Source organism: Taudactylus pleione, unplaced genomic scaffold (assembly GCF_031769625.1).
Source record: "Taudactylus pleione unplaced genomic scaffold, aTauple2 ptg000191l, whole genome shotgun sequence".
Lineage (NCBI taxonomy): Eukaryota > Metazoa > Chordata > Amphibia > Anura > Myobatrachidae > Taudactylus > Taudactylus pleione.
The window spans coordinates 2120177-2140398 of NW_028284593.1; the positions used below are offsets into that span (position 1 = coordinate 2120177).

At 46.5% G+C, this 20222-nt stretch overlaps 1 protein-coding gene across 3 annotated transcripts in view; it reads right to left on the reverse strand.

Moving 5' to 3' along the window:
• The window catches only part of TXNRD2 (thioredoxin reductase 2), a 187325-nt gene that overhangs the window by 125899 nt on the left and 41204 nt on the right, over window positions 1-20222 (reverse strand). For all 3 annotated transcript variants that reach the window (XR_015878950.1, XM_088476667.1, XM_088476668.1), the window contains exon 8: window positions 15512-15582. Coding sequence is in view for 2 of the 3 variants with exons in the window: in XM_088476667.1 (XP_088332793.1) it covers window positions 15512-15582 (71 nt within the window). In the remaining variant the exon portion in view is untranslated. The remainder of the gene's footprint in view (window positions 1-15511; window positions 15583-20222) is intronic.

Genomic DNA, 20222 nt, shown 5'->3' on the forward strand with positions numbered 1-20222 from the left:
ACTGACCCGAAAGAGGAAAGACTGTGGCATCGCCCTTCACATCTTTGAAAAAGGCATACTTAGATTTAGCCGCTGGGGGAACTTCGTCCTCAATCACCAAGGCTGTGCGGACCGCCCGAATAAGTCCAGGAATATATACTTTGGACTTAGCATCAGCGTTCTTAGTATGGAGAGGTTCCTGATCGTAAGGATCCAGAATCTCCCCATCATCAGACGTCCCTTCGTCATCCTCATAAGGAGCGGACAGAGACGCCACCGGCCTTTTATGAGGCCGCATCACAGACTCCCCTTGCAACACATCCGACAAGTGCTGTACAGAACTCGTCAGGGAGTTAACCCACGCTGGCTCCTGAGAACCCGGGAGCGGGGAAATAGGGAGACTGTGGGGTACCACCAATTGTCGTGGGAACCCCTGCATGGGTGACGACACCACAGACTGCTGGGACAAACCCATCGGAGTAAACGCGGGCTGCGGAGCTAACTGGCCCACTAAAGCTGTTAACGCCTGAGCGAAACAAGCCCAGGGCGGCTCCTGTACCGGTGCTGTAACCGTAATAGGCCGCGCCATGGACAAACACTGCCGGCAAAGGCCCTCCGCGCTACCCTCCCCCTCCGCTAACGGTACTTTGCATGTGGTACACTGTAGCCGGAGGGGAAAATCACTTTCAGACATGATGGCACCACGTATGTGACCTCTCTCACCAATTAAGTATTAAATAGGCGAGAGACCACCCTGCAGCACCGCACCGCAAGGGCTTTAGCAGAAGAACAGGGACAGTAATAAAGCTGACAGTTTAGAGAAGAAAAGTTACAGGCAGCGCTAGCACAGTCACATACAATGCAGAGAAATAACAATTCCTGCACTAACAGCGCTGATCACTCAACTACACAGACACAGGGCCTGGTAGGACACAGCGCTGCATACACAGACCTGAGCCACAGCGGAGGAGAGGTATGCGGGGGGACCCAGACCGCGATGCTTCCGTCCAGCGCTTCCAGCAGCGTTCACCATACGTTCTGGAGAAGATGGCCGCCGAGGAGCAGAGAGGAGGCTGGCCTGGGGGAGGAGCGCTGCCACAGGACCAGTCGGCAGCATGCAGAGAGGGCTGTGTGCAGCGTGGGTGGCGCCCGCTATGAGACAGGGAAGGCTCGCTCCCCTGGCATGCATTTAACCCCTGGGACGCCGCAGCGCTACCGCTCTGCTGCGGTCCGCTGTCCCAGGGGGTAGTGGAAGTGCAGGTTGGTCGCCTGGCTCCACGCTGCAGCCAGTCCCCAGGGAGCCCCCTGCCTGGGGACTTAGGACCATGTGATCAGCGGGGACCCACCGTGGGACCCCGCTGCTTACCTCTGTCCCCCTTGAATCCGGCCATGGTCCGGAGCATCTGGGGTCACCGCTAGCTGTGACCCCAGATGCTCACCAGCATCCCCGGATCGGTACCGGCGTTCTGGTACCGGCGGGGGTGTAGGGAAGACAGCATGGACGTCAGGACTGACTGTCCATGCTGTACATCCAGATGTGCAGCCACAGCTGCACTGAAGAAAACTTCAGGGGCTCTTCTAGCCCCCACTCCGACAGGTGCACCCGACGCCGGCCGGGCACCAAACTAAACTGGGGTGCCTTGGCCCGGGGGCGGGTTATAGGAGGGGGACCTAGTGCATCCTGGGAGGCTGAAAGCTTAACTCTTTGGTGCCCTGCGACTGACGTCACACCTATACCCCAAGGTATCCTGTGGATACCCTATGGACCCTGAAGTAGAAAGGGACTTTGGTATCAATTTCTAGTGGAAACGGAAGAGGATTTTATTATGTCTTTGACAGAGTCTGTATATTCTTTGCAATTGTGTGTATAGTTATTTAAAAGAAGCTGAACTATTCATTAACAGCGCTCTCATATTACACACCAACATGGTGGATTTATGGTAGTATTAAAGCATTTAGGTTGATTGCTTATTTTGATGTGTAAGGGTGCTGCAGCTGACAAGCGCATTAGTATAGAACCTTTTAATTAAAGAATATGGACTATATTGTTATGCTGATAAATAATGTCTTTGGTCCAGTGTTTCTCAAACCTGGTTCTCATGGAACCCTAACAGTGCATGTTTTCCAGATAATTTAGCTGTCGCACAGGTGTGTTAATCAACACAATAGATCTACAGGTGGTACTAATCATTCCTGAGGATATCTTGAAAAGATGCACTGTTAAGCTGGGTACAAACTGAAACAATCTCGTTACGATTTGGCCAATTTGGACAAATCATAATGGCATTCTACATACCGTGCAGTGTGTACTCTCGATATGCGCGCTCCCGCGGTCGCATGCAATGTCATCATTTTTAATGTACTGCACATCAAACCTGGCGATATCGCATGCGACCCCATTAATGTTGATGAAGGACAGAATCGTTCTGTCATTCATTACATTGCGCAATGTGTACCCGTGGTAAGATATGTTGGCCTGTCGGGTACACATCGTCCTAGTGTGTATCCACCTTTAGGGTTCCATGAGGGCAGAGTTTGAGAAACACTGCTTTATACTACTAATAATTATATTTTTAGGCTATTAATGCCAAGTTCTATAAGCAACAAATTCAGGGAGAAACTCCTATCAGTTACTTAATGACTAACACATTATCACAAGATTCAAATGACAGAGAGATGCATGTTTTTTATTACAATTATTCATCTTCTGAGGCTTTATACAACTGTATGCATATACTCTAAAATCAGTTAGAAATGCTGGTTCTAAAATAACAAAAACAAATATAGGAAAAAAGGAGAGTTATGGTAAAACATTCCTTTGTTAATGCTCTTTCTTCAAAGTCCATAGGGTCCACAGGGAGACAATGGGGTGTAGGTGGGACCTGGAGGACTGGACACCATCATCAAAGCTTTTCAATCCCAGGATGCTCCGTTCCCTCCCCCTATACCTGAGGGCAACTCAGTTTTGTTAACAAGCCCAAGGCAGGAGCAGGAGAGGAGAGAAGGAAGAATGGTACACTGAAGAATCACACTCCCACACAGAGAAGGAAACAAGTGACCAAGAGGATAAACCCATAGAAGCCAGGTGCATCAGGGTGGGTGCCCTGTGGACCCTATGGACTTCGAAGAAAGAATGAAAGGTAAATTTTACCATAACTCTCCTTTTCTTCTGCAGGGTCCATAGGGCTCCACAGAGAGACAATGGGGATGTCCCAAAGCAGTTGTTCAAGGACGGGAACGCTCCTGAGCTGACAGAAGAACCCTACGCCCGAAGGAATCATCCTGAGAGGCAAATGTATCATAGGCATAAAACCCAAGAAAGGTGTGGACAGAATACCAGGTGGCCGCCTTGATTAGCTGTTCAACTGAGGCGCCATGCTGGGCTGCCCACGAGGGACCCACAGAGCGAGTAGAATGAGCAGATACTGTAGCCGGCACAGGATGGCCAGACTGCGTGTAAGCCTGTGAGATAGTCATGCAAATCCATCTGGCCAGAGTCTGTTTGTTAGCTGGCCATCCCTTCTTGTGGAATCCATATAAGACGAAAAGAGGGAGTCCAATTTCCTGATGGAAGTAGTATGGTCCACGTAGATCTTCAGAGCACGGATCACATCCAAAGAGGCCTCACATGCCGTGAGGTCTGGTGATTGAAAGGCCGTAACACAATTTACTCATTTAGGTGGAAACGAGAAACCACCTTGGGAAGGAAGCCCGGGTGTGTTCTAAGAACATCCCTGTCCCGATGAAAGATTAAAAAGGGGGAGCGACATGAAAGCGCCCCTAAATCCGATACCCTACGGGCAGATGCGATAGCCAGAAGAAACAGAGTCTTTGCAGTGAGCCACTTGACATCCACTGATTCCAGGGGTTTGAATGGAGGTTCCTGAAGTGCTTGGAGCACCACTGCCAAATCCCATGGAGCCACAGGAGGGACAAAGGGAGCCTGTATACGTAGAACACCTTGCAAGAAGGTGTGAACATCCGGTATAGGAGCAAGTCTGCGCTGGAACCAGATGGAAAAAGCAGAGACCTGCACTTTCAGAGATGCTAGGTGGAGGCCTAGATCCAATCCAGCCTGAAGGCAAGAATTCTAGACACCTTAAGAACTTGAGGGTCATAGTTTCTCGGAGCACACCAATGGAAATATGTATGCCGTATTCTGTAATAAATCCTGGCTGAGGCTGGTATACGGGCTCTGAGCATGGTCTGGACCACAAAGCTGGAAAGTCCCTTAGCCGTCAGGAGGGATGTCTCAAGAGCCAAGCCATTAAAGGCAGACGGGCTAGGTCCGGATGTAGACATGGACCCCGAGACAACAGGTCTACTCGTAGAGGAAGTTGAAGAGGAATGTCTGTGGAGAGACTTTGAACATCGGAGTACCAATGGCGTCTGGGCCAAGCCGGAGCTAACAACAGGACTGTGCCTCCTTTCTGCTTGAACTTTGGAAGAACTCGAGGAAGCAGGGATATTGGGGTAAAGAGATATGCCAAATGGAAGATCCATTTAACTGACAATGTGTCCACAACAGCTGCGTCAGGGTCCCTTGTCCTGGTTCCATATACTGGAAGTTTGTTGTTGTGTCTTGAGGCCATGAGATCCACATCCAGCAAACCCCATTTGTCCACCAGGAGCTGAAAGACTTCTGGATGTAGAGATCACTCTCCTGCATGCACGTCGTGACGGCTAAGGAAATCAGCTTCCCAATTGAGAACTCCCAGATGAATACCGCGGAGATGGCTGGGAGACGGCGTTCGGTCCATGTGAGAATGTGGGACACTTCTGCCATTACTGCCCGACATAGAGTGCCTCCTTGGTGATTGAGGTAAGCCACTGCCGTGGCGTTGTCTGACTGTACTTATACTGCCCTGAAGAATATCCTGAGCCAGAGTTAGAACTCTGTAGATGGCTCGAAGTTCCAAGACATTGATTGGTAACCCTGCCTTGACTGGGGTCCAGCGGTACTGGAAGGAGTGGTGGCCAGTCACTGCTCCCCACCCTTGGAGGCTTGCGTCCATGGTGAGGAGAGCCCAGTCCGGGATCCAAAAGGGACGACCCTTGTCTAAATGGAATGTCTGTAGCCACCAGGCTAAGGACAGGCGAACCTCCGGTGAGAGGACCATTGCCTGGGATCGAAGTAGATGGGGTAGCCCATTCCACCTGGAGAGGATCAGGTGTTGTAGGGGCCTGGAGTGAAACTGAGCGAACTCCACCATGTCAAAGATGGACACCATTGATCCCAATGTCTGCATTGCAGCGTGAATTGACACTCGGCGACACAGTGTTGCATTAATGAGTCTGTTGTTAGGAAGATTCTCTGAACCTGAGAGTCCAAGACGGCTCCTAAATGTACCATTCTTTGAGAAGTTGTCAGGGAAGACTTTTTTTTGAGGTTGAGTATTTGCTGATGAGACCCGTTGGGCTTCTAAACCAGGAAAAGGGTAGAATAATAGCCCGTGTCTCATTGTGAGGAGGGGACCGGAATTATTAATGCTGAATACAGTAAGGACTGAAAGGCTTTTTTTGAGCAGAAGGGTCTTGCTTGGTTCCAAAGTAGGTGCAAAAGAACTGCTGGGGGGGGGGTCGCCTTAAGAAGGATAGGGCATATCCGTGGAAGACCACTTCTCTTACCCAGGTATCTGATGTGATCTGACGCCAAAACTGGGCGAATTGAGGAAGTCGGCCTCCCACGCTGGGAGAGGCCTGCCCCGTCAAGCTGTAGGTGGAGGTCTAGCAGCCCAGGCTTGTTTGGCCATAGGCTTGGAGGCCTTGGCTGATGCCTGTTGCTGTGAAAAGGACTGACCCTTAGCTTTTCCTTGAGGGTGAAAGGACCGAAAGGATGACATCCGAGGCTTCATATTATATGCAGAGGGCAGGAACGCCATCTTGGAAGCTGCCAAAGTAGTCACAATTTTATCTAATTCTGGACCAAATAGGATATCTCCAGAATAAGGAAGAGACTCCAGAGCCCTTTTTGATTCTTATTCTGCTTTCCAGGAACAGAGCCTAACAATACGGTGGGCCACTACCGAAGTGGCAGATATCCTGGAGGCCAGGAGAGCCATATCCATAGCTGCTTCTCCCAAGTAGGAGGCTGCATCTCTAATGTGAGATATGTAGGATAGTTGTTCCCTTGAAGCATCAGGGGGAAATGTCTCTTCTGGGTCCTCTGCCCAGATCTCAATGGCTTTTGCCACCCAGTCTGTAGCCCTAGCAGGACGAGTAATAGCTCCTGTAAGAGAGTATATGGATTTGTGGCAAGCTTCTACACGTCTATCTGTAGTCTCCGTAAAGGAGGTTGCAGTCAGATGGGTGAGGTGGCATTCTTAACCAGACTTGTTACATGAGAATCCACTGCTGGGGGAACTTCCCATTTAGTACAATCAGTTGCTGGAAGAGGGTAAAAGGAACTTAAACATTTTGGAATTTGAAACCTTTTACCGGGCATATTCCAAGCTTCACTCATGTGATCAGATAGCTGATCAGAGTAAGGGAACACTGGTAAAACTACCTTTTGTAGTTTAAAAATTGGTTGATTTTTCTTAGGAGTGGGTTCTTCCTCTTGTATTTGTAAAAGATTTTACAGCTCTCACAAGAGCAGGTACATTTAGTTTAGAGGGTTGCTCCTCATCTCCTGAGACAGAGTCAGAGTGAGAGAGGTCTGCGGCTTCTGCCTCCCCAGATGATATATCAGAATCAGATAACTGGGTGGACTGGAAGGATAACACGGCACGTTTAGTAGGTAAAGGCTTTTCCTTTTGCAGCATTTGCTGAAAACTGTAGAGATATTAGCCAAACACTGTACTGAGGTAGAGAGTACGTCTACCCATGGGGAGGCAAAGGATTTGCAGGGAGTACCTGCTGTGGCCATCCCACAGGGGGGCTGCCACGGGGACTGCTAAGTGGTCCGCAATCCTTATCAGTCCCTTAGGAAAGGCAGCCCAGGGTGGGTCCTGAGGAGGAGATACCGGGCCTGAGTCTGTGCAACAATTTGTTCAAAGATCATCCTGAATGAGGTCCTCTGGGGCTAAGCCCGCTGAGCAGGACTTACAAGAGACCAGAGTAGGAGCAGCAGCATCAGGCTGCTTGTTATTGTTTCCTCTGCCAGACATAGCCACAAAAATAATAATACACAGTATGATACAGTGCAGTGGACACCCTGCAGTATGTGTAATATGGCACAGTGTAGTGTGAACCGTGCTATATGGTATGTGACAGCCCTCACAAATATATAGGAGATGTGAGGTACAATGAACCCCCTATACCATTGTATTTCAGGGTAATTAGAATAAAGGAAAGGTATAAGCTGACAGTATAGATAGTAAAAATCAGCGCTAGCACAAGTCACATACAAATGCAGAAAAAAAACACTATGGGCGGAATTCAATTGTTTTCGCGGCCCGCATCTCCAGTCTAAAGTGACAGGAGTTCGCAGGCCGCTACGCAATTGTTCCAGATTTTCGTGCTGATCGCGCCCAAAGTGGTCGGGTTTAGCCGCGTAAAGCAGCTAAACCCGACCAAAGTGCAGGGCACTTTGGCGAAAAGTGATGTTTGGGCGCCCATACATGTCACTTTTCGCATATTTCAGCTCTCACCCCCCTGGGGCTGCGAGCTGAAATGTAGCGCTATCAGCTGATCGTGCCCGACAGAGCTTGATATGCAGTCAATGCTGATAAAATCATGAGTGAACAGTAGATTTGTGCAAGCAGGGTTGTGTAAGCTTCGGACATTGTGCCCTAATGATTCTGTCGTCTTCAGCAGATCTTTAAATTACTTGCTTTTGTTCAAGAAAATGGTGCAGCACTTACTACTGTGCATGCGCAAAATGCCGGGAAAATAGCCACCTCGCCAATTTTGCCAGTGATTTGTGCAGCACTGACACTGCTGGCACGGGACTCCGGAGAGGTAAGTATTGAAAATATGGGTGCAGGGTGTGCGGTGGGCACAGCACACCCTGCACCCATTAAAGATACACCACTGCCATTTTTTCTGATTACATAGTGCATACAAAGCGCCTCCAAGGTACTTGGAAGTCGCTCTGTATTCACTTAGTTGTGTCCAGGGGTTTGGGGATAGTGCTGCTCAGTTTCGAACTTCACTGATGTTGTGTGATGTTACATGATGAATACACTATCTGTCCATGAGATTCCCGAGCACCAATGACGGGATACAGGTAAGTAAAAGAGCACAGATGTGTCAGAAGCATCTTAAGGATAAACTGGTGGCAAAGGGGCATCTTAAAAGATAACCTGGTGGCAGAGGAGCACCTTAAGGAAAACTTAGTGGCAGAGGCGCATGTTGGGGAAAACTGGTGGCGGAGGGGCATGTTGGGGAAAACTGGTGGCGGAGGGGCATGTTGGGGAAAACTGGTGGCGTGGGGGCATGTTGGGGAAAACTGGTGGCGTGGGGGCATGTTGGGGAAAACTGGTGGCGGAGGGGCAAGTTGGGGAAAACTGGCGGCAGAGGGGCATGTTGGGGAAAACTGGCGGCAGAGGGGCATGTTGGGGAAAACTGGCGGCAGAGGGGCATGTTGGGGAAAACTGGCGGCAGAGGGGCATGTTGGGGAAAACTGGCGGCAGAGGGGCATGTTGGAGAAAACTGGCGGCGGAGGGGCATGTTGGGGAAAACTGGCGGCGGAGGGGCATGCAGGGGAAAACTGGCGACGGAGGGGCATGCAGGGGAAAACTGGTGGCGGAGGGTCATGCAGGGGAAAACTGGTGGCGGAGGGGCATGCAGGGGAAAACTGATGGCGGAGGGGCATGTTAAGGAAAATGTGGAAGAGGGACATGTGAGAGAGAAATCATCTGTTAGCAGAGGGGCATTTCAGCTAAAAGCTGATACGCAAGGGGCATGTAAGGGAAAAAAAAGTTAGTGAGCAGAGAGATATAGTAGGTGCCCCCACAAGTAAGTAGGCCCAGGACCACCACAAACCTTAATCTCGCTCTGAAAGGTGGGAATGTTAGGAATAGGTTAGTAACGCTTTAATTACTTTAGGTATAGTATTTGACTCAGTAATACACAATAATTAATAAATACAAATAAACCTATTTCAATCCCTCAGCACAACATTGTTCAACAACACCTTCGGCCTTTTTACAAACTGTCAATTTTCCTTACCTCATCTGACTGTGTTAATTCCAAAAAACAAAACTGACACTATCCACTACAAAAACATATTTTGCCTTCTACTTCTCCCTCTACCCAACTTTCCGCCACTCTTCCTATCACCCTAAGTGACTTCCCCATGTAATGGTGTGCAAGAACCTCACTCCACCAAAACTGCCCTCATAAAAGTGGTCAATGTCCTACGTTTAGCTAAATCACGGTGCCACTACTCCCTGCTGCTTTCGGCACTGCTGATCACATCCATTTCCTTGATACCCCTTACCTTGCGCTGTGCCTCTTATCTCTCCAGGTTTGCCACTTACCTCTCAGGTCATTCCTTCAGTGTCCATACTTCTGACACTTGCTCTCCTCCTCTTTTTCACCCTATCAGGGTCCCTCAAGTCTCTGTTTTATGCCCTCTGCTCTTCTCTATCGATACCTCCTTTCTCAGCAAATTCTTCTTATTCTTTGGCCTCCGCTACTACCTCTAAGTAGTCTCCACTATGTTGTCCACTTTTTGCATTCATCACCCATCCATACCTCCTCGCAGTGTTCTAATTGGGAGGGAAGTTGGAGGGAGCACTGTCACCGCTGAGCGGGTGAATAGATGTAGAGCGCATACAAAGCGCACAGGATCTCTCCAAATAGTAGGGAGAGCGCAGGGGGTAGCCCGCCATCTCTAGGAGTGTTGAGCACACTCAGAGTGATGAAGACAGTGGTGATAAGCGGAGTTTGAGGAGATTCCTGGCTGTGCTCAGATTCCCGACTTCAAGATTGAAGATTGCAATTCTGTTGTTTTCAGGATCCTTGTTTGGCACTGAGGACACTTTGTGGTGCCTTATTAATAAAAGATAATGATAATAATAACCTGTTAATTCCAAGATCTACCTTTCCTTTTCTGACTTCCTGCCCTCTGTCCTATCATGTGTATTAACGGTCTCTCTGCCACCTCTACCTGGATGTCTTAACATCTCCTGAAATTTACCATGTCCATGTAGATTATGCAGTGTGATAATGCAACAATTTTAGTTGTACATTTTTAAATGTACATTGCAGTGCGAAATACTGTATGTCCACAGCACACTGGAACCCTGGGGCGTGGCCTGTGTGGGCAAGGGATAGGACGCTAGTCTTCGAGCTCCACAGCCTGTGAATCCTGTGACCCTCGGAGGACTTCTCCTACATCCTAATCTGCACCGGACCTTCTCCAGCTGTTTGGCCGTTTCGCCATCTTGGATTCAGTCCTCTGATCCCCGGCAGCCTCTCCACCCCCGGTAATGAGCGCTGACCCCAGCGGTGTGCGTTTGACTCGCCCATGTTGTCCCTTTGACTCCCCTAGTTCTCCAGCACTCACCGGACCCTGGTGTGTGAGAGAGCGGCACCATCTTGGACCCGCGGTCAGCACTGTCCCCACTGTTGCGGTGTGGCTTCTCTCCCCTGTACAGTGTGGGGACCCCTCTCCTGGCAGTGTCCGGTCCTCTGCTGCGGTCCCTGGGGATCCCTGTGCCTCCGTTTTTCCCCCAGGAGTCCCAGTGCTGGGCGGCCATTTTGGATACTGTCACTCAGCTGCTTGAATGTTTATAGTCAACCTCTCTGCTGGTCTGGATCCTCACCTGCCTTCTCCAAAGGTGTTCTTACCAGCCATACCCTGCAGAGGTGTGTCACCTGATGGTGCGAAGGTCACATGACTCTGCTGCGTCACAGCTGGCAAATTTTCCCCAAAGGGGTCCATCTCCTCCTTCACCAGAAGTCCCTGCTTCGTCTTCTTCTGCTCCCTCATCTCCTAATATGGCTGCATCCACTGATGTCATCATGGAACAGCTCCTACAGGCCATCACAGATTCTGAAAAGAGACTGGCGGACAGAGTGGCAGAGGTTCATATTGATATCGCTCTTCTTCGGCCTGGATATGCAGGAAATGAGGGATAGAATTGGGGAAACGTAGAATCGTATTTCTACCCTGGAGGACTAGTACCCCTGTCCTGGGGAGGTTGTCTGCTTTGGAGAATCAGATTGCAGTCTGTCAGAAAAAAAATTAACTGACATGGAGGGTTGTCTCCGTAGGAATAACGTCAGATTTGTGGGCCTTCCTGGGAAAGCGGAAGGTGTGAATCCGGAATAATTCCTGTTGAATGTATTCAGATTACCTCTCAATTTGCAATTGAACGGGCCCATAGAATCCCCACAGCAAACTGGAAGTAACATCTATACTAACAGTGAAGCAGCATAATTGTATGTGCAAAGCACAGGTTTCAGATCTAAAGCGCAAATATCTTGTCATTATTATTGTATGCAAAATCTGGGGAAATTGCAGATTTTCGACAAACACATTTGAATAGATTTGAATTTACAAATGTTAGCAATGACTGTAATCTTGTGATATAAGGGAAGATAAACATATAGTTAAATGTTAATAAAGTAAATAAATATGCAAAAAAGCTATTGTTTCCTTTAGTTTTAGATCTTTACCAAAACTTAACATGTGCATATCTGAGCTAACTTGGAAGTAACCAAAACCTTGGTACACTCAGTCATTAATTCCCACCTCGACTTCTGTAATCTTCTCCTCATTGGCCTTTTCCTCACCCGCCTTCCCCTTCTTCAAGCCTTCCAGAGTGCTTTGGCTACATTAATCTTACTCCCCAATGCGCTCCTTTACCCTTTAAGGCATCTATGTATTAATAATTGCAGCACTGCCGTGATTATTATGTATTCATATCACCTGGAATATTTAATTTTTTTATGAAAATATCCCCGCTATGTACCAAGTGAAACTCACAGGGACAGAAGTTCCCTGCAAGTTATATCCCCAGCCAATTGTAGAAGTCTTTCACAGAAGTGGGAGACTTCCCCGGGGGGAGCTGGTAATGCGCATGCACACAGTGTCAGCTTCCAGAGCTGGCCGGGGGCTGCTGGGGAGAGATCGAATATAGGCTTACAGTAGTTTACAACATCTGAAGATGAAGTAAACTACAAGGACTAAACTCTGATAAACTTCGTTTTTGGAGTTTACTACATAGGGGTCAGATCGTAGTCCTCGTAATAATGGGGACTGCGATCTGAAGTGCTAATTAGCACTTTGCTGGAGATTTCTGCATTAGTAAATAACAACAATACATACAGTTATGCAGAAACTGTAGTTTCTTCATAATTTTATGTAAAAATCAGCTTGATACATATACCCCTAAGTCCCTTCACTGGAAATCCCTCCCCATTTCCTCCAGAATTCAGTTCGATCTGCTCAATGCCCTCACTAACTCTTCCCCAAATGACATGTCTGTCCTTGTCATGGGATACTCCCCAACTTGAACACCCCTCTCTGTGTCTGACCTCAGCTTTCCTTATATAATAGTCTCCTGTTGCTTCCAACTCCAGGACTTCTCCTGTGCTTTCCCCGCCTATGCACCTATAACAAAGTATATCAAATGATACTTAAATAAAATCCCAAAACTACTCATCAAATGAAACCCACTTGCATGCCACAGCGACATGTGTTTAATAGTTTTTAAAGATACCAATGTTTTTCAAGCAGGCTTCTAGCTGTTCAAACAATTAGAACCAGAGAGGGTGTTAAGGGATTACGCAAAAAAATTAAACAGGAATCCTGCTCAATTCCTGTGTCATAGAAGAATGTGTACACTTTATATTCTAAGTTTCAGAATGGCAGCAGAAAATATTCATCGCTCTGTCTTGTAATGTGTCAGAAAATCTTCTGTACAGCTTTGAAAGGGAAAAATATTTTTTTTATATTTTATTTACATAAAACTATAAGTTCACATGTGAAAGCAGAGAATCGCACCTTCTGATATATCGGTCCAGAACACACACACACATATCTATTTCTCAGATCAATGAGTCAGGTTTCAGGCTCCATCTGAGCAGCTCCCTCTCCCAGCTGTTGAAATAGAGGCTGATAATGTACAGAAATGCTACAGTAGCCCCTCAAGGCTTATTTTGACTAAGGCTCTGGAATGCAACATGTAAACATTAGACTCCTATATTACACTGTTACAACTTGCACTAACTGTATCTGGACAAAAGCAGCATTTTCGCAGATATGTATTAGTGGAATACATGTTTTTTTTAAGCAGCTTCCTCACATTAATCATGTCAGGAGAATTTCTGAGGACTCTGACACATTGTAAACACGCAAAAACCCTAAGTGGAGCTTGTAGGACAAATGCCGCATTTTTATGCTGGAGGAACAGCCACAGGCTCCTGTTCTATGGTAAACATTCTAGCACTGAGATGCAACAGGTACAGAACAGATTGATTACACGGACACTTAGCAATGAAGGCTGAGCTTCCAAGAGGGTTTATCAAGAAAATGACCCTTTCTTAAGAGAGCTTGCATTCTGTTTTAAAGTAACTCCTGATCTGAAATGCCAATAGCCCGTTGCTAGCAAATACTGGGTTATAAGAACGGTGCACTCCATCAAGTTTACATTTACATTATGCGTATGCTAAAGCGACAACTTTACAGTATTATTTATATGTATTCTTCAGTGTAACATATGTACACATACATGTACACAGCAAGCCGGAAACATAAACCATACTAACAGTGAGCAAAATACAGCGTTCATAGCAAAAGAACAAATATTTGGTCGTTATTATTATTGTATGTAACAATTGGAGAAATGACAACTTGTGATAAACACAATAGATTTACAACTGTTAATGGGTGACCCTGCTCATGATAATCTAGTAGGGCTGGAAAAAAGGGCCTGAGTGCACTTGAAGAAGTAGCCTGTACAGTATTTTCTTGCTATGAATAAAAAAAGAATTCTCTTTACAAGTTACAATAGTAGCACCGTACCTTAACTTATTATAATTGGAAATCAACACTGATTAAGCCCTGTAAAGTAAATAGGATGTGCTCTCGGAACATAAGTGAACAATAAAGATACATTTCCAGTGCGGAAAATACCCTATGCTTTAGGGCAGAAAAACACATCAAATATATAAATAAAATGATAAAATATAATATACAAATAGCTATTAAATTGTTTCTACTTAATTGTTTACTAAATTATGTTTTTACTTTATTTAGGTACCCATCAATCTAACATCTCTCACAAGCTAAAGATAACAGACAAGTGACATACAGAACATTTCTTATTGTTGTAATGAAAACATATAATTCATAATGCAGCTCCCATAAAAGAAAAGAACATATACACTGAGGAACATTGGTTATAGTTATATTAGATACTATTTTGGTATAGAGCAAAAGGGCCATACTATTAGTATGCAAAATAAAGGCCATCCACTAAATGTGGAACACATATTGCGCTGTGTATCTTGTGTCTTTTTTTTTTGTTTCACTTTTAAATTATTATTGCAAAATACAGTATTAATTCATTTATTTTTACTGTAACAACTTTAATTTACTGCTACCGTATTATACTATTATAGCCTCTTAACATATTTTGTCTGTGTGTTGGCTATAAATATAATATACAGGAATAGCACCAGCTTACCACTGTTTCAACCACTGTGGCCTTAACTTAATCTTTACAAATGTATTGTAGTTCATGCACTTGCTGCCACCCAGTGGACACATTAAATATATACAATACCCTTGCAGCCCCTTGGCTTAACAATAGCACTATTAAATCAATACAGGTGGTTATGTCAAGATTATGGAACTGGCGGGAAATAGACAAGACCGGTCTTAAAACTGATTGCAGCTTTAAATTTAGCAACGAACTCAGTGAAAGCTCCCCCCCCCACCATTCTGTAATCTAAGAACCTATTACTGTGTATAACCCCCATAGAGCTCCTTGTTAACAGTCCACTAAGCATAGTCCATGCATAAGAGTATACAAGCAAGTATTAATTCCAGAATAAGCCATTCTTTTTATTATTCCAGGTTAGGTCTGAATAAAGCTACAGATGTGTCCACATACATCTTACTTCTTTGTGCGTTAAACAACCCTTCTAGTTGCACCCCACCATGGCGTGACTCGGTAGCGAGGCATGCCGCATATCATTTCATCAGCAGAAGCTGCTTGTGCGTCCTATTCACATCGATTTGCGAATCAGACGCATTTGAAGGTAAAAAGTCACATGAAAATATGTTCTGCGCTACCGAGTCCTACGGCACTTGCGCATTATGTTTAACGCGACTTGTAGCGCACAGAGGTAAGACGTATGTGGACACATCTGTACAGTACAAAGGATGCACTGTATTATACTAAATAACTATCCTGCGCTATTTCACATCTATATCATGGCCAAAACATGAAAGTAAAAGAATTGGATCCTTCTAATTAACCTAATATTTAACCTACATTTGTGGCCAATAACCATTACTTCTATCTTACAGATCACATACTTTATACTGCTGGGGGAAAGACTTGGCAAACAAATGGAAAATAACTAATTCACTACCAAAGAACAACGGAGAAAAGCACATATTACATACGTTTTCCCAGGAGATTCCTTCAGCCAAAACAGATCATCGCTGGTAATACAATTTTCCACTGCTCCGGGAACCTACACCTCAGAAAAACACACATACCAAATTATTATCAGGTACCATATACAGTGGGGCAAAAAAGTATTTGGACAGCCACCGATTGTGCAAGTTGTTGCACTTTAAAAGATGAGAGAGGTCTGTAATTTCCATCATAGGTACACTTTAACTGTGAGAGACAGAATCTGAACAAAAAATGCTGGAAATCGCATTGCATGATTTTTAAACAATTTATTTGTATATTCTTGCGGAAAATAATTATTTGGACACCTACCAACCAGCAAGAATTCTGGCTTTCACAGACCTGTTACTACTTCTTTAGGAAGCTCATCTATCCTCCACTCGTTACCTGTATTAATGGCACCTGTTTGAACTGGTTAACTGTATACACCCTCAGTCAGACTGCAACCTCTCCACCATGGCCAAGACCAGAGAGCTGTCTAAGGACACCAGGGACAAAATTGTAGACCTGCACAAGGCTGGGATGAGCTACTCGACAATAGGCAAGCAGCTTGATGAGAAGAGATCAACTGTTGGCGCAATTGTTAAAAAATGGAAGAAATACAAGATCACTGACAATCTCCCTCGACCAGGGGCTCCATGCAAGATCTCACCTCGTGGGGTATCAATGATCTTGAGAACGGTGAGGGATCAGCACAGAACTACACGGGGGGACCTGGTCAATGACCTCAAGAGAGCTGGGACCACAGTCACAAAGGTTACCATTAGTAACACACTACGTCGTCATGGATTAAAATCCTGCAGCGCCCGAAAGGTCCCCCTGCTTAAGCCAGCACATGTCCAAGCCCGTCTAAAGTTTGCCCGTGACGATCTGGATGATCCAGAGGAGGATTGGAAGAATGTCAAGTGGTCAGATGAGACCAAAATAGAACTTTTTGGTATAAACTCCACACGCCGTTTTTGGAGGGTGAAGAATAATGAGTGGCATCCCAAAAACACCATACCCACTGTGAAGCATGGGGGTGGAAACATCATTCTTTGGGGATGCTTTTCTGCAAAGGGGACAGGACAACTGATCCGTATTACGGAGAGGATGAATGGAGACATGTATCGTGACATTTTGGGGAAAAAGCTCCTTCCCTCAGTAAGAGCATTGAAGATGCAACGTGGTTGGCCTAGCCTGTCTCCAGACAACAACCCAATAGAAAATCTGTGGAGGGAGTACAGCCCCAAAACATGACACAACTAGAGAATATCTGCATTGAAGAGTGGGCCAAAATACTTGCTGCAGTGTGTGCAAACCTGGTCAAGAACTACAAGAAACGTTTGACCTCTGTAATTGCCAACCGAATTTACTTTACAAAGTATTGAGTTAAACTTTTTGATTGTCCAAATATTTTTTTCCCGAAAGAATATACAAATAAATTGTTTAAAAATCATACAATGTGATTTCCGGAATTTTTTGTTCTGATTCTGTCTCTCGCAGTTGAAGTGTACCTATGATGGAAATTACAGACCTCTCTCATCTTTTAAAGTGCAACAACTTGCACAATGGGAGGCTGTCCAAATACTTTTTTGCCCCACTGTATAAATAAATACATGTTTAATAATGCTGTGTTCAACATGCTTGTTGCACGCAATTACAAGTAGAGATATTCCTAACAAAAAGACACTGGTCAAAAATTGTCATTGCACCATTATTGCTATATATATTAATACAGTATATACACATAATGAGAGATATGGTAAAACGTATCTTTGTTAACTCTCTTACTTCGAAATCCATAGGGTTCACAGGGAGATCTGATCTTGGGGTGTAGGTGATGGTTGAGGACCGGGCACCATCCAGTAAAAGCTTTCAGCTCCTAGGATGCTTCGGTCCATCCCCCTATACCCCACCCCCAAGCCAGAGGCACCTCAGTTCGTGACAAGCCAAAGGCCGGCGGAGGAGAAGAGGGAAGGAAGACTGGTACACAAGAGTCACACTCTCATGGAGAAGGAGACGGGAAACAGTGACCAGAAACATAGCCCATATGAAGCCAGGTGAATCAGGGCGGGGGCTTGTGGACCCTATGGATTTCGAAGAAAGTTAACAAAGGTAAGTTTTACTATAACTCTCATTTTCTTCTTCAGAGTCCATCCGGCACCACAGGGAGACCTTGGGGATGTCCCAAAGCAGTCATTTATGGATGGGGACGCTCCTGCGCTGAGAGGAGAATCCGGCGCCCACATGGAACATTCTGAGAGGTGAATGTATCAAAGGCATAAAACCTCAGAAATGTATGGACAGAGAACCATGTGGCCGCCTTACAAAGCTGTTCAGCTGAGGCACTACGGCGAGCTGCCCACGAAGGACCCACAGAGTGAGTAGAATGAGCAGTAACAGTAGCTGGGTACAGGAAGGCGTGCCTGCATGTAAGCCTGTGAGATAGTCATGCGAAGCCATCTAGCCAACGTCTGTTTGTTGGCTGGCCATCCCTTCTTGTGAAATACATAAAGCACAAATAAGGAGTCTAATCTCCGAAGGTACGGTCCACATATATCCTGAGGGCACGTACCACATCCAAGGAGGCCTCACCTGCCGATAGGTCGGGTGATTGAAAGGCCGGGACTACAATTTCCTCATTAATGTGGAAACTAGTAACAACTTTTGGAAGGAAACCAGGGCGAGTCCGAAGCACAGCCCTGTCCTGATGGAATATCAGAAATGGGGAGCGACAGGAGAGCGCCCCTAAATCTGACACCCTTCTGGCGGATGCCAAAGCCAGATGAAAAATAGAGTTTTCGCTGTAACCCACTTGAGTTCCACAGAATCCAGGGGTTCAAACAGACGACCCCGGAGGGCACGAAGAACTACTGACAAATCCCATGGTGCCACTGGAGGGACAAAGGGAGGTTGTATACGGAAGACACCATGGAGGAAGGTGTGGACATCCGGTAGTGGAGAAAGTCTATGCTGGAACCAAATGGAAAGAGCAGAGACAAGCACTTTCAGTGAGGCAAGGCGGAGTCCAAGGTCCAATCCAGCATGCAGGAAGGCCAGGACTCTGGTAATCCTAAACACTTGGGGGTTGTAGCTTTTGGTACGACACCATTGGAAATATGTGTGCCACTCTCTGTGGTGGATCCGAGCAGAGGCTGGCTTACGCGCTCTGAGCATAGTTTTGCCTACAGAGCTAGAGAATCCTTTGGACCTTAAGAGGGATGTCTCAAGAGACACGCCGACAAAGACAGACAACCCAGGTCCGGGTAAATGCAACGACCCTGAGACAACAGGTCCGGTCGTTGAGGCAGCAGGAACGGAGTGTCGATGGAGAGACTCCGAAGATCTGAGTACCACTGACGACTGGGCCAAGCTGGAGCCACCAGCAGGACAGTGCCCCCGTCTTGTTTGAATTTCCGAAGAACTCGAGGAAGAAGGGAGACTGGAGGGAATAGGTACGCAAACTGGAAAGTCCACTTCACTGATAATGCATCTACAAAAGGTTGCCTCGGCATCTCTTGTTCTGGACCCGTACACTGGCAGTTTGTGATTGTGTCAGGAGACTGAGGTCCACCTCTGGGAGGCCCCATCTGCTCACTAGGAGTTGAAAAATCTCTTGGTGAAGAGACCATTCCCCGGGATGCACGTCGTGACAGCTGAGGAAGTCTGCTTCCCAATTGAGAACTCCCGGAATGAACACCGCAGAGATGGCTGGGAGGTGACCCTTGGCCCATGTCAGAACGTGTGACACTTCTGTCATTGCTGCCCGACTTCGAGTGCCTCCTTGATGGTTGATGTAAGCCACTGTTGTGGCATTGTCAGACTGTACTTGTACAGGTTTTCCGTGAAGTATGTTCTGGGCCAGTATGAGGGCCCTGTAGACAGCTCGAAGTTCTAATATGTTGATTGGCAGGGTTGACTCGACCAATGTCCAGCGACCCTGAAAGGAGTGTAGACCGGTCACTGCACCCCAGCCCTGGAGACTGGTTTCCGTTGTTAGGAGTACCCAGTCCGGGATCCAAAAGGGGCAACCCTTGGTTAGATGAGATGTCTGTAGCCACCAAGAGAGGATCAGACGCACCTCTGGAGAGAGTACCATTGTCTGAACTTTGATCCGATGGGGTATCTCATTCTACCTGGAGAGGATCAGCCTTCGCAAAGGCCTGGAATGGAACTGAGCATACTCTCCCATGTCGAAGGTGAACACCATGGATCCCAGAACCTGCATTGCTGAGTGGATCGACACCCAACGACTGTGGAGACATCTGCACACTCGTAGTTGAAGTGTGGAGATCTTGTCTGATGTCAGAAAGATGCTCTGATCCTGAGAATCCAGCAGGGCTCCCAGATGATCAATTGTGAGAGATTCAGGGAAGACTTTTTCCAGTTGATTAACCATCCGTGCTTGTAAAGGAAAGCAATGGTTAGCCGCAGATCGCGGTGAAGCACTTCTGGGGATTCTGTTAAGAGCAGGAGGTCGTCCAGATATGGTAACAGTTGGACACCCTGACCACGCAGGTGGGCCACCATGATAACCAAAATTTTGGTAAACACCCGTGGAGCTGTGGATAGTCCAAAGGGCAGAGCCTGAAATTGGAAGTGTTGCTGTAGTATAGCAAACCGGAGATATTGCTGATGTGATGTGAGGGCATTATAGGTACATGTAGGTACGCGTCCTGAATATCCAGAGATACCATAAAGTCCCCAGGTTCCATA